We start from the raw sequence: 11,669 nt of genomic DNA, 5'->3' as shown, positions 1-11,669 counted from the left end.
ACATTACTTAGAAACTGACCCTGACAACACTAAACGCGAGTCATATTATGTTTGATCACAGATCTTTTATTGTCAAACACGAGCATAACGAGAGTGTCTGTACAAAACAACTGCTCCAGATAACACGGCTCCCTTCCCATGCCCAGGCCCCGCAGCTGGAGGTCCCGGCAGATGTTGAAGGGGAGGGAAGCGGGTCTTCGGCGACCCTCATGTTTACAGGCCGAGCTTTGTCCTCCTCCAGTGTCTCCTCTTGGAGTTGTACCTGAAAATGAATTGCATAGAATGTGTTGGACATATTGAAAACAACTTATTTCAATTTTTTTTGTCATTTCATTCAGAATATATTAAAAAGTAGTTAAAATTTCAAGTCATTTCATAATTTAATCCCAGTGTATTCTTCTTGCAACGATTAGTTAAATGTTTTAAACAAGGACACATTTGTCTTTGGGACACCCTGAAAAATAGCATGAGGGTTTCCACATCATCTCCATTCTCTAATTCCTTTGGCCATAATGAACATGACGGGTTATCCATCCTGTAGCTACAACAAAGTTTCTGTTATTTGGTTCCATCAATACTATTAAACAAGTGTAAAAAAAAAAAGTAAAAAAAAATTGATATAGTGATATATATTAAATTGATATTGATTAAAGCAGTTACAAAAGTGATGTTTAATGTTGCTAGTTCAATTCCAGGAGCTGGGGAAACAAATTGGTTCTGCCTTCTTGTTTCTTCATAAATCCCCAGTCTTAATGAAGTTTTATCTTCACACACACACAAAAAGATGTACGTCATGTCTACTGACACCACATTGTCGCTGCAACAACAAAAAACCCTCTGCCTATTAGACTCTCTGGACTAACCACACAATCTGCTTTAACATTGCAATGTTTGGCTGTCGAGCTTCGTCATCACCAGTAGCAGTGAGGAGTCTGAGCTCTGCAGCAAAAACATACTCTCAGCAGGGTTAATGACAGCACTCAACTGCCATAAAGTGCTGCAATTGCAGACCTGCTTTGAATGACGCGCGTCCAGCATCTACCGCCAATTTGACTGACTCAACTCAGCATTTGACAACAGCAGGACTGTACAGTGCAGTCATCAGTCTCAATAACCTTAAAAAGGATTTAAAGTTCAAACACGTGCAGCTAATAAAAATCTTTGATACATGCAGAAAAAAACAAATCGTGAGTTTCAGCATGATCCTTGAATGAACATTTAAACATGTCTAAAGGAAGATTAATTTGCTAATGTTCATTCTTTGAAAGGTCAGATTCAATGCTTGGTGGCTACTTCGGACAATGAAAAATGTTTAACATTAAAGACAAATTTAGGTGCATGTTCCTTAAAAGCTTACGTACTGCAACTAAGCAAAGGCAAAAATCAACGAGAGAGCAATATGCTGAGAGCACAGCAAGCTGCATTCCCAGTAGTGTGAGGTAAACACAAAACAACCTCTATTAGTGCGGTGAACTCACCTGATCTTGTTTCCAGTCTTCATTCTGATCCACTGGGGAATCGGCCTGTTCTGCTTCTGCTTCTTAGCAAGAAAGCGCTTGATCCTGAACGTCTTGTAGGACGACTAGAAACGGCACAAACAGTATTTCAACACTTATGTAAATAATTCGCAAAACTTTCACCAAGAAAAAAACTCCATTCCACAGTATACGATACATGACCGGCAGCAAACACCAACGAACCGAGAAGCTGACATGCGTAGCGCCACAGACAAGCTACCGGCTAGCATTAGTTTAGCTTATTTACTAGCAAATATCGCTTTTCTTAACATAACATACACGAGTGTGAGCATTTATTAACTTATATAGTCACTATATGGTGAGTCTAAAATGTATTTGAGACGCAACAAACGTGGATGTTTAAAGATTTTGTATTTACCATTTTCCCCACAGTCCTTCCCTGACTATGGCGGTGGTCGAAGAGAGAGAAGGAAGTAACGTCGTTGCTTTATTGCAAAAGCCTGGCATGAACAGCGACACCAAATGGACTCATTTTGAATTACATCAATTTCTGTACTATTATTGTTGTCCATTGCTAATTCATATATATATATATATATATATATATATATATATATATATATATATATATATATATATATATATATATATATATATATATATATGTATATAGTTAGTTAGTTAAGTTATGAATAACTTAACTTCAATTTCAGCGATTCTGCTATCTTGCAAGTTATTAAGGAATATTAAAACACACACACTTTAAACAGTAATGTCATTAGACTTCAGAACGTTTTATATTTGCTGTGTATGTGAACTACCCTGAAAGGACCCAAATGTTGACACGTTACTTAATCTCTATTAATCTTATTGGCAGCATTTCATCAGAGGTGTGCATTCATTAGCTTGTTTATCAATCAAATCGTGTAAAGCTTGGAAACTGTGTTTTTCACTGAGCTCTGCACTGCCAGCCAGATGACTATTATGAAATCAAGAAACAAACAAAACACATGTTCTTTGACAAAAAAGAGCGATTTTTATTTCCAGTCAAATGTGTTTGAGCATGTTCGCATTACCGGCAGTAATGTTTTCCCATGCATCACACGATCACAATCACACAGTTTCTGAGTAGAAAAAGACAAAGGCCACAAGTTCATCACTCCGACTGAAGGCTGCATGCAGACAAGGCTGTCAAATGGCAGCCTACGTACATGGCTGTTTCTTCCCATATGCTGTGTGAATTAACATAACATAAATGATACACACAACAACAACAACAACAACAACAAGCCAGGCTATTACAGCACTAGTTGTGTCTAATTGACTACAACTAGTGTGGAGGCCCGCACTAAGAGGCTAGAAAGCTGTGAAATAGGCCAAGCTGATTGGACACTGATTTGGGTTGTCCCACCCCAGAAGGCAGAGTAAGTAATGTAATGTAGCTTCAGTGCTTTAAAATATAGTGAAAGACTGGAAATCCTTTTCAAGATATTGGAAATGCTGACACATTAAGAGCATCCTTTATTTTCTACCTCTCCAGTGCTGATATGTGTAAAACCAATATTTGCTGTTTCCAACATTACTGAGTGAAAATACTGAAATAAGGTCACTTTGAGTTCACGTGGTCCAACAAAACTTTGGCTTCACTGAATGTGGCACGAGTCATTCCGCAGTTACTGCTAACTTCTCAAACAAAGGACACTAAAGAGGGTTGCAGGCACAAGAAACTCCAAAAACCTTCTACCGCTGAGACCGGGAGAGCCAGATGCAGCCCTTTGATTCAACTGCGGCTCGCTGCGAAAGCCACGCAGCGCCGACTCCTCTCACTTTGGCCAACTTGAAACATCACGTCACGAATTTGCTCAGTCGTCTCCTTTCTCGGCCACTTTCTCACTCTCCGTTTCTGGCTTTTTGGAGGTGGAGTTGGAATCCCCTCCTCCTCCTCCTGTAGGCCGGTTGCGGCTGCGGGCTCCTGGCTGGTACAGCTGAATAGCAGGCCGGTCCTGATGTGGAAGAAAAGCAGTGTTACTTGGAGGCTGATGGTAATAAAAAGAAAAGATTTTTCATTAAAATTTGATGTGCTGCTATATGGTATATAGACCTTCCCAGAACAGGATCTTCCCATTCTTTACTGCCTTTGTAAGAGCTAAAACACGCAGCTTTGGAATTTAGCCTTCTGTGATGTCACAAAGGGCTTAGATACCTCAAGTTTATGGTGACTGTACCCCCTGGTCTCGTTTTTCTCCTTTTCCAAACATGTGGAAAGTCCAATAAGCCAACCGTGTTTAGATAAAATCCAACATTGGCAGTAAACAGAGGGCTAAATATGCTGTTTACTGGAGGTGTTATGTGATGCTACTTCACTCTGGTGTGGGATGGAACAAAAACTAATTAGTGCGAGTGTCTGTGTGTGAAGATTCCATCACCTTATTTCGCAGCCGCTCTCGTTTCCCAGCGTCGTCCCTCTTGTTGTCCCTGGAGGGCTTCGCCGGCCTCTCAGAGTGAGATGAGTCCCCAGCGCTCTCACTCTTCTTCTTCTCCGAGGAACGCTCCTTCTCCTCTTTGGCCTCCCCCTCCTGCTTCTTGAACATGTTCTCTCCATCCTGCCGCTCTCTCCTCTTGCGCCGGTCTTCATCCTGCCGCCTGAGGCGCTCCTTCTCCCGCTGGCGCCGCTCCCTCTCCCGCTCTCGGTCATGGTCAACGTCGCGCTCCCGGAACTCCTTGCGCCCGTGCTCATCAGTTCTGAGTGCGGGGCACAATCCCCATTAAAGTATTTCATTTCAACCAATTCACAATTTGTTTTTGAAGAAAAATAACTTGAGTGACTAACTTCCGTCCGCGATCCTCCTTGTTATCGATGTGCTGCCGCTTCCGATGATCGCCACTCCCCATGGCTCTCTCCTCTTTATTTGGCCTCTCTGGTTTCTTCACCCTCTCCTTGGGTTTCTCCGAATCACCCTCGTCACATCTGTCTGGCTTTTTCAGGAGCTGCATGAATAGAAACAACAATCAATGTGACAATAAGTAAAAGGTGAGGGGCGTAGGACGTTGTGAGTGAGTTACACTGTTGCAGCACGAACCTTGATTTTTGGTTCCTCTTTAACATGGTCCTTGTCTTTCTCCAGCGGTTTCTCCAGTCTCTTCATCTTCTCTGCGTCTTTGCGCTTCCTCCTTTCTTCCTCTCTCCATTTACGCCGCTCCTCATCTCGCAGTCGTTTGCGTTCCAGCTCCCTCCTCCTCCTCTCTTCCTTCTTTTCCTCCCTGATTCTCTGAAAGGGAAAATAAAATAAATAAAGAAGATGAGGCTAGGCTTGGAACAAGACACCTGCTAAATGAAGTAGCACACATTTGTACTTACTTACCTGTTTATTCTTCAGGAAGTCCAGCAGTGGAGTGGTTTTTTTCGCTTTGGACAGAGAGAAAACTGAATGATTAAGCAGCTTTAAAACCTTGAAATCTAATTTGAAACGGGGATGTCTAAATAATCCTTGCTAATTAAATTAGGTGCATCACCAACCAACAAGTTCCTTGGATCTTGCTTCAAGTTCCTCCAGTAAAGTCTCAGGGGTTGATGCCAGCTTCTCCTCATCCCCATTGTAAATTTCAAGGAACCTTTTGTATTCTGGATCTAAACAAAAACAAAAGAAACATACAAAAATGAGATACATGGTTGTTTCTGGCTGCTTCATATCAGCCTTTATTTTGAATATTAGTTGAAGTGTTACATATTTGACAATTAGGAGCAATTAGGATAAGGCATCATTATGTCAAAGGAATATAAAACCCATCCTATAAAAATTACCTTCCACAATCGTCCCACATTTTGCATCTTTTTTCTTCGTTCTTTTCTTGGAAGTCTTTTGAAACGGGGCAAACTCCACAACAGCAGGATATTCTTGTCCTGTCGTCAGACATAACATTGGAAGGGACAATGCCTTAATGTATCTCTGCAATTTTTTTTTATTGAATAAAGTGTTAAAGTCTGACATTTTCTTTTCTGTCTTTCTTTACCTCTGTTGTCAATGAAAACATATCCATCAAATCGATCTCTGAAGAGAACGATGTCCTCTTGGTTTTTGAAGTTTATATAAGCCCTTGCAAAAAGGTGAGGGAAGAGGCTAAAGGACGAGAGTAATAATGATAGGTTAAACATGTTAACGAGAGATGAGATTTGCTTTTTATTTTACAATATGTCAAAACCCTCAATATTGACGCACCTAGTGTCGTTAGAGAAAAACTCCAGGTAGTCAACATCTGGCAGAGGCTGTAGCTGCTCTTCCAGCTCTTCTTTGGTCAGACTTGGTGGTAGCCGTCTTATCACGATCTAAAACCAAACAAACAAACAAACAACAACATGTGTATTATGACGTTGAAATGTGTTCCTAGAAATACACGACATGGAGAAAGGCAACTGGCTAATGTTTACGTATAGGCTCGTTTCGCTCTGAGTGGTTCTGGCCTTGTCCCACTATATGAACCGACTTGTAAACCTTGTTGGAACAAAAACGGCTGGTTTAAAAATCAATTACCGAAACGGACGATTGCTTAAACGACGGCTGAACGCATCACCGGCTAACTATCACTGACTGCTAGCAGCGTTTACCTTTGTCAAGGCCTCCTTCTTCTCCTTGGGCTTCTCCAACTTTTCTGCATCTTCACATTTAATCTCCACTCTTCTCTCCTTCGGTCGAGTGTTTTCTTTGTCTTCCTTCATGCTTGAAATTCTACTTTGGGCCGAAGTTGAATTTCATCTCATCCCCAAGCCTTGAGTACTTTTATTAGCAACTTAGCCCCCGGTTGCGGTAGCTAAGCGAAAGCTAATCAACTTCCTCTAACTAAGACCTGTTGTTCAGCGTTGTGACAGAGGGCGGCGCTATTACCGTCAACCTGTCACCAGTTTGACTTTTTTGTAATGGCAGTTCATTTTCCATTGCTTTGTTTTATTTTTTTTTTTGTACCCGCACTACAGAAAACGTTTTAACTTCCTTTAATCTACGCATTTCAGCATTACAGACAGCCCGTTTTGGAGTTGAAATAAAGGATGGTTAAAACTATGTGTCTGCTATCTGAATAAATAGTTATTTGACGACTGGAATAGTACTTCTTGTTAATCAGTCACTTTAAACCAGTGTTTCACAAAAAGTGGTGTGTCAAAGGTAAAACATTGTTTGCAAATTTGTTGTTTCAGTGAATTTGAACCATTTTGGCTTTTTTTTTTTTTTTTGTGGGGGGCGGGGGGGGTTCTTCCTTCAAGGTGGGGCGTGACAGAGAAAGTTTGAGAACCACTGCCCTAATGCCGTGCAAGTCTATTCGGTCAAAAGTCAACCACTTGCAGGTTCATTGGGATCCCTCAAGACACAGCCACGTCAAATTTGGGGCTTCTAGCCCCAATGAAAAATTTTCTTCCTCCAAGGTGGGGCGTGACAGAGAAAGCTTGAGAGCCACTGCTTTAAACAAACGTATAACATACATAGATTAGCCACACAAACATTAATTTCTGTGTACGAACCATGGATGGTACGAACACATTTAGGAGGAGGACGAGGAAGTGGTAAAAGAGCTACACTAGGGGGCGCTGTGGTCAAAAACAGACACTACCTCGACTGGTGGCTTGTCTTCCGTTTCCGCTTCTGGCAGCTCGGTCGTCGGGAGAGTCGACATTTTGTTAGCCTGTTAGCAAAATAAACTGTTGGAAACCTGGTTGCCATTAAAAGTTGCTCTTTGTCGCCCGGCAGTTCGAGGCCGAAACCATGTGGTATGAAATTCTACCTGGCTTCGCCATCATGACCGCGTGTCTGATCATTCCCGGCGTCGCCACCGCAGGCATCCACAGATTTACAAACGGGGGAAAGGTGAGGAGGGCTCGAACGCTAATGCTAACCTGAGCAACCTTCAACATGTCAGCGCCTTCGTTCGGCACATCTCTTGTGTAAATTCATTCATTTCTTTTTCCCCACCCTCTCGTACAGGAAAAGAGAATCGCCCGAGTTCCGTGGCAGTGGTATCTCATGGAGAGAGACAAGCGGCTGTCAGGAACAGGGCAGTATCATGATTCCAAGGTTAGCGCTTGTCTGTTCCTCTGCAGGTTGAGCAGGACCTGCAAGCAGCCGTTTCCAGTAGGGTGAAAATTACACTTTGTAAATCAATCCATGTCATATCAATCGTGTGGTTCTCTTACGTTACAGGGTCTGGAGAACATCCACTGATGGCAAGGATACGAGACACCTGATTAAGAAATTCTTGGTTGTAAATTAAATGTTTATATTGAACATCCGGCAGTTTGATTATTCAGTCTTACCTCTGTCAATGTAATTAAACTGTTGTATGCTATACATCTGTGTTCCAAACTCCTTAATGTAATAGATTAATTTGCAACAGACAAGATATGCATGTTCTCCTCAAATTTTGCTGCATACCTGTCTGTTGTGTATCAGGCATAGTTACACAGCAGTCAGGTTCCATATAAACTATAGGACAATAAGATGTTTTGTTACAGCCCTTATCACTTCATTCTGATAAATGGAAAAATGAAAAAGCCTAATGTAAGTCTCTAAAACTCAAAGTGATTATGTTAGATATACTTTTGCACAGATAAAGATCCATATTCATTTTATAGCTGTGCTTCTCCTGCTGGAATCTCTCTCAGGTGTCTTTGGGCCAAGACAGGGTTATACAATGGCTAAGTTTGTTGCAGCACCACACAGAAAGACAAACAATCATTCACACTTACACCTACGGCCAATTTAGATTCCTCAACTCCCAAGAACATGACAAGTCAAATTATCACTGATTTACCATTCTAAAGTTTTATTTTTTATTTTTTTGTTTTAAGTATGTACAGGCCAAGACTGAAAATTAACAAAAACAAATGAATTCCATTGAGTACGATGTAAAATATAATACAATACAGTGCCTACACACTGGTTTACAGACATTTTACAAGGTGTGTGTGGGAGGGTTGGGTGGATACCCAGTCAATTAGCACTGATTAGGCCAATTTAAACAAGACATTACTTTCACTGGCCCATCAAGAGGAAATAAAGAAGTGTCCTCTTAATAGTAACTGAATATGAACTGAAGATCTGATGTTCACTTCTCATCCTTGCCTTTGGTCTTCCTGTACACCATCTCCCTGAAGCTGGACAGGATCTTGCTCTCCCTCTTCCTTCTTTCCTCCTGGTTGAAGGATGCAAGAGCTCTCTTTTCATCAGCACTGTAGATCTGGTTTTCCTTTCTCAGACGCACAGCCTCCATACGGCGATGTCTGCATGGCGAATCAGAAAAATTAGCCAGTTTTAGTCACGGCTTCTTGCAAAAATATTTTTGGGAAGAAATATATGGGTTAATTATTTTAAAGGGAAGGTATTTAATGTAACAAAGATCTAGTTCCAGTCTTATTAGTTTTAAATGTCACATAACACGTACCTGCTACCACTCATCACATAGCCAGATTTCTCAAAGTCTGCAATCTCATCACTGGTAAGGCCAATTTCTCCTCTTCTTGGGATACGTTTGCCAGCTCTGACAAACTCTGCCATGGCAGCACCTTCACCCGGCAGCAGTGCATGACCAAAACTGAGGGAGATAAAGCATTTTTTGATTTAATTATTTAAATAATAGTACCTAAAGGATAAACACTTAAAAAAATATATAACATGTTAAAAAAAAGTACAACGGCACTACAGTACAGGACAACATAAACTCAACAGCTGACAACTTTTAAATTAATCATCCATCATTTGTTTATATTCAAAACACCAAATGACACCTTTCCAGATGTGACCATCATGACTTAACTTTGACATTTGCTCCAAAAGTCAGTCTAAATGTCTAAATATTCACACTTCAGAAGCTGCTAATGAAGACTTACTCCAAAGGTCGGTCATCCTGGGATGCGTGTGTGAGTGGGGCCTCAGGTCCAACCAGGTGTTCGTCTATGCAAGTCTTCTCCACCCACATCACCTCACTGGGATCCTCCTCCTCCTCCTCTTCCTCTGCCGACTCCTCACTGCTGGAGCTACTCGACTCCTTGCGACTCTTCTTTGCCTTTGCCTTCTTCTTCTTGGACTTTTTAGACCTGGTAGGACATGTGAAGAGTGACTAATGACAACTTCCTTTTCTGACCAAATTAGTTTATTATTGTTGCAAACAAGCACAGAACAGTTACTTACTTCTTACTCTTCTTTTTCTTTTTCTTCTTCTTTATTTCTTCTTCTGAAAATTGAAACAGTGAAAAAAAGATAATTTGACATTTTTCAAAAATGTTTATAGCAAAACAATGCAAAAAAAAAAAAATTATCACGAGATTAAATAATAAATATTTATTTCAGAGAAATAGGTTTGAGAATGGGAAGCTGTTTTGGGTTTTTACTCTAAAATCACTGTGGCAACAAGAAAGACATTACAAAGTGATACATGTGCAAAGAGGGTGACCACGAGATGATCCTAACACACTGGGAAGTTACGTTTCCAAAACCGCTGAAGTTTTTGTCTCACCATCTGAATCTGATTCCAAATCACTGTCCTCGGAGTGCTTCTTGTTTTTTCTTTTCTTGGATTTCTTCTTCTTTTTCTTCTTCTTCTCTTCTGTAAATGAAAAACATAATAATTGTTGATGTCCGACTTATAGCAGCATTTCTGTGGTTTGATTTTATTTATGTCCAACAGCGACAAACAATACCTTCTGAACTTGATTCTGAAGTATTGTTTTTCTCATCTCCTTCCACCGGTGTAAATTCATCTGAGCTGGGGGACACACAAAAAAAAGCATTAATGTGTATACACAAACTTAATTTCAACAGGTTCAGAGCAGGTCAGTGTCACAAGATGATGTTGCTGAGATTCTAGACTTACTCTGGTTCTTTCACGCGAGGTGAATATCCCCATACTTCAGGACAGCCCATCTCTCCAATCCTCTCCCTCTCTTGCAGTCGCCTGGAACAGAAAGACAAATGATTAAGCCTCAAAAGGAGGATTTACAGTTCTGAAGATCAGTCCACCATGTGATAGCACTCTAAGGTGTTAGACACACACCTCACAATTACCAATACAATAACAATACAATATCCCCCCGCCCCGACCAAAACAAAACAAAACAAAACAAAACACGTGGAACGGTGCTAAATATGTTAGATATATTGTTGTTGTTTTTTTTGCGGAGGAGTGAAGGGTGACGGGGCAGGCACTGGGGGTAACAATTAAATGCGAGCTAGAAATTGATATAAGTTGGAAAAACCACAGCCTACTGTTTTGGTCTCATGTTCATATTTCTGTTTTAAATATTACCTGGCGATAAAGGCCTCTTGTCTCTGTCTTTGCGCATCGTCCCTTTGTTGTTCGTAGTAGTAATCGTCTTTGAAGCCGCCGTGCTTCCCAGCCCCGTCCCTTTGCTCGGGCCAGTGATTGTTGTGACGCTCCCTGGACCTGGACCGAGACCTGGACCTGGAGCGGCTCTGGTTGGGACTTCCAATGCGAAAACGTCGAATGTTTCTCGCCTCTCTGAAACGACGCTCTCGGTCTTCGCGTTCCCTCTCCCTGTTTCGTGGTTTGGGAAGTTGTGGCCCAAAACTGTCCGGGGACAGGCTACGGTCGCGGCTGTCTCTACGGTTGCGGCTACGGGAACGAGTACGCGGTCTCCGAAAACGAGGACTGTGGGAACCTCTGTCGCCACCAGAACTCGAACGATCAGACGATGGCATTTCTGATTGGATTTATTCCAAGTAATTGAGAAACAAGTGGCGCGGTGATGCTCGTTTCAAGTTTTTTTTTTTTTTTTAGTACGCGATCATTGCGTCCGAAAACAGGAAACGCGTTCTCTCACATATGCACTCCGATGGAAACACCCAGGAAACATTGGTTCCGCTTGTCAGCGCTGATTTTGTTGCGAGGAATTGGCGTTGTAAAAACTGTTTCCATTAGACAGAGTCATATCAAACTTTGGATACGGAAGGTCCTTTAGATCTTCCAAAAACAAACTCATTCTACATTCTTAAGTATAAATATACCCATTTATGAACAACGAATAACCAGTTTGTAAAGGTGTGGATTAAGTGCTCCTGTCCGTATTGACAGCAAGAAAGTTTTAGTTTTTTTGCAACCACCTTTTAACAGTCCCTCATGGTCAAACGATAGAATACAGGTTTTGGCGCTTCCGATGGGTCACCACCAGAATCCGCGGCGCACCGGAAGTTC

The 11,669-nt window shown here is 41.4% G+C and overlaps 4 protein-coding genes across 5 annotated transcripts; 1 reads left to right on the top strand and 3 right to left on the bottom strand.

Annotated features, from left to right (window-relative positions):
• Nucleotides 1-45: 45 nt before the first annotated feature.
• rpl39 (ribosomal protein L39) lies at nt 46-2,004 on the bottom strand. The gene is made up of 3 exons (XM_076046526.1): nt 1,897-2,004; nt 1,479-1,582; nt 46-262 (listed from the first exon to the last, which is right to left on the bottom strand). The coding sequence occupies exons 1-3, from the start codon at nt 1,897-1,899 to the stop codon at nt 214-216; spliced, it is 156 nt and encodes a 51-aa protein (XP_075902641.1). The 5' UTR covers nt 1,900-2,004; the 3' UTR covers nt 46-213.
• Nucleotides 2,005-2,502: 498 nt separating this feature from the next.
• Nucleotides 2,503-7,216, bottom strand: upf3b (UPF3B regulator of nonsense mediated mRNA decay). 2 transcript variants are annotated; one of them, XM_076046784.1, is made up of 10 exons: nt 7,077-7,216; nt 5,696-5,802; nt 5,490-5,596; nt 5,281-5,379; nt 4,996-5,106; nt 4,841-4,884; nt 4,559-4,747; nt 4,309-4,466; nt 3,905-4,220; nt 2,503-3,481 (listed from the first exon to the last, which is right to left on the bottom strand). In XM_076046784.1, the coding sequence occupies exons 1-10, from the start codon at nt 7,137-7,139 to the stop codon at nt 3,341-3,343; spliced, it is 1,335 nt and encodes a 444-aa protein (XP_075902899.1). In that variant the 5' UTR covers nt 7,140-7,216; the 3' UTR covers nt 2,503-3,340. The 2 variants fall into 2 exon arrangements, with proteins under 2 accessions (XP_075902899.1, XP_075902898.1); XM_076046783.1 differs by lacking the exon at nt 7,077-7,216 and adding an exon at nt 6,082-6,335.
• ndufa1 (NADH:ubiquinone oxidoreductase subunit A1) lies at nt 7,196-7,810 on the top strand. The gene is made up of 3 exons (XM_076046792.1): nt 7,196-7,330; nt 7,448-7,537; nt 7,664-7,810. Exons 1-3 carry the CDS (start codon nt 7,229-7,231, stop codon nt 7,682-7,684), a joined length of 213 nt encoding a protein of 70 aa, XP_075902907.1. The 5' UTR covers nt 7,196-7,228; the 3' UTR covers nt 7,685-7,810.
• A 455-nt stretch (nt 7,811-8,265) lies between these two features.
• On the bottom strand, nt 8,266-11,487 carry nkap (NFKB activating protein). The gene is made up of 8 exons (XM_076046788.1): nt 10,764-11,487; nt 10,332-10,412; nt 10,159-10,223; nt 9,975-10,064; nt 9,650-9,692; nt 9,349-9,555; nt 8,904-9,053; nt 8,266-8,742 (listed from the first exon to the last, which is right to left on the bottom strand). The coding sequence occupies exons 1-8, from the start codon at nt 11,174-11,176 to the stop codon at nt 8,568-8,570; spliced, it is 1,224 nt and encodes a 407-aa protein (XP_075902903.1). The 5' UTR covers nt 11,177-11,487; the 3' UTR covers nt 8,266-8,567.
• Between the last annotated feature and the right edge of the window lie 182 nt (nt 11,488-11,669).

Source organism: Nelusetta ayraudi, unplaced genomic scaffold (assembly GCF_046127955.1).
Source record: "Nelusetta ayraudi isolate G7.1 ecotype Tasmania unplaced genomic scaffold, CSIRO-AGI_Nayr_v1 ptg000090l, whole genome shotgun sequence".
Classification (NCBI taxonomy): Eukaryota; Metazoa; Chordata; class Actinopteri; order Tetraodontiformes; family Monacanthidae; genus Nelusetta; species Nelusetta ayraudi.
This window is presented reverse-complemented; position numbering and strand designations above follow the sequence as displayed.

Excerpts from the sequence above, each read along its gene's own strand:
- rpl39 (XM_076046526.1), bottom strand. Across the intron at positions 263-1,478 it reads AAGACTGGAAACAAGATCAG|GTACAACTCCAAGAGGAGAC; the intron begins GTGAGTTCACCG and ends ATTCATTTTCAG.
- upf3b (XM_076046783.1), bottom strand. The coding sequence starts at position 6,192 with ATGAAGGAAGACAAAGAAAACACTCGACCGAAGGAGAGAAGAGTGGAG. Across the intron at positions 5,597-5,695 it reads TTTTTCTCTAACGACACTAG|CCTCTTCCCTCACCTTTTTG; the intron begins GTGCGTCAATAT and ends CTCGTCCTTTAG. Across the intron at positions 4,748-4,840 it reads ACTTCCTGAAGAATAAACAG|AGAATCAGGGAGGAAAAGAA; the intron begins GTAAGTAAGTAC and ends TTTCCCTTTCAG.
- ndufa1 (XM_076046792.1), top strand. The coding sequence starts at position 7,229 with ATGTGGTATGAAATTCTACCTGGCTTCGCCATCATGACCGCGTGTCTG. Across the intron at positions 7,331-7,447 it reads GATTTACAAACGGGGGAAAG|GAAAAGAGAATCGCCCGAGT; the intron begins GTGAGGAGGGCT and ends CCTCTCGTACAG. Across the intron at positions 7,538-7,663 it reads GGCAGTATCATGATTCCAAG|GGTCTGGAGAACATCCACTG; the intron begins GTTAGCGCTTGT and ends CTTACGTTACAG.
- nkap (XM_076046788.1), bottom strand. The coding sequence starts at position 11,176 with ATGCCATCGTCTGATCGTTCGAGTTCTGGTGGCGACAGAGGTTCCCAC. Across the intron at positions 9,693-9,974 it reads TTTGGAATCAGATTCAGATG|AAGAAGAAATAAAGAAGAAG; the intron begins GTGAGACAAAAA and ends TTCAATTTTCAG. Across the intron at positions 9,556-9,649 it reads AAGAAAAAGAAGAGTAAGAA|GTCTAAAAAGTCCAAGAAGA; the intron begins GTAAGTAACTGT and ends ATGTCCTACCAG.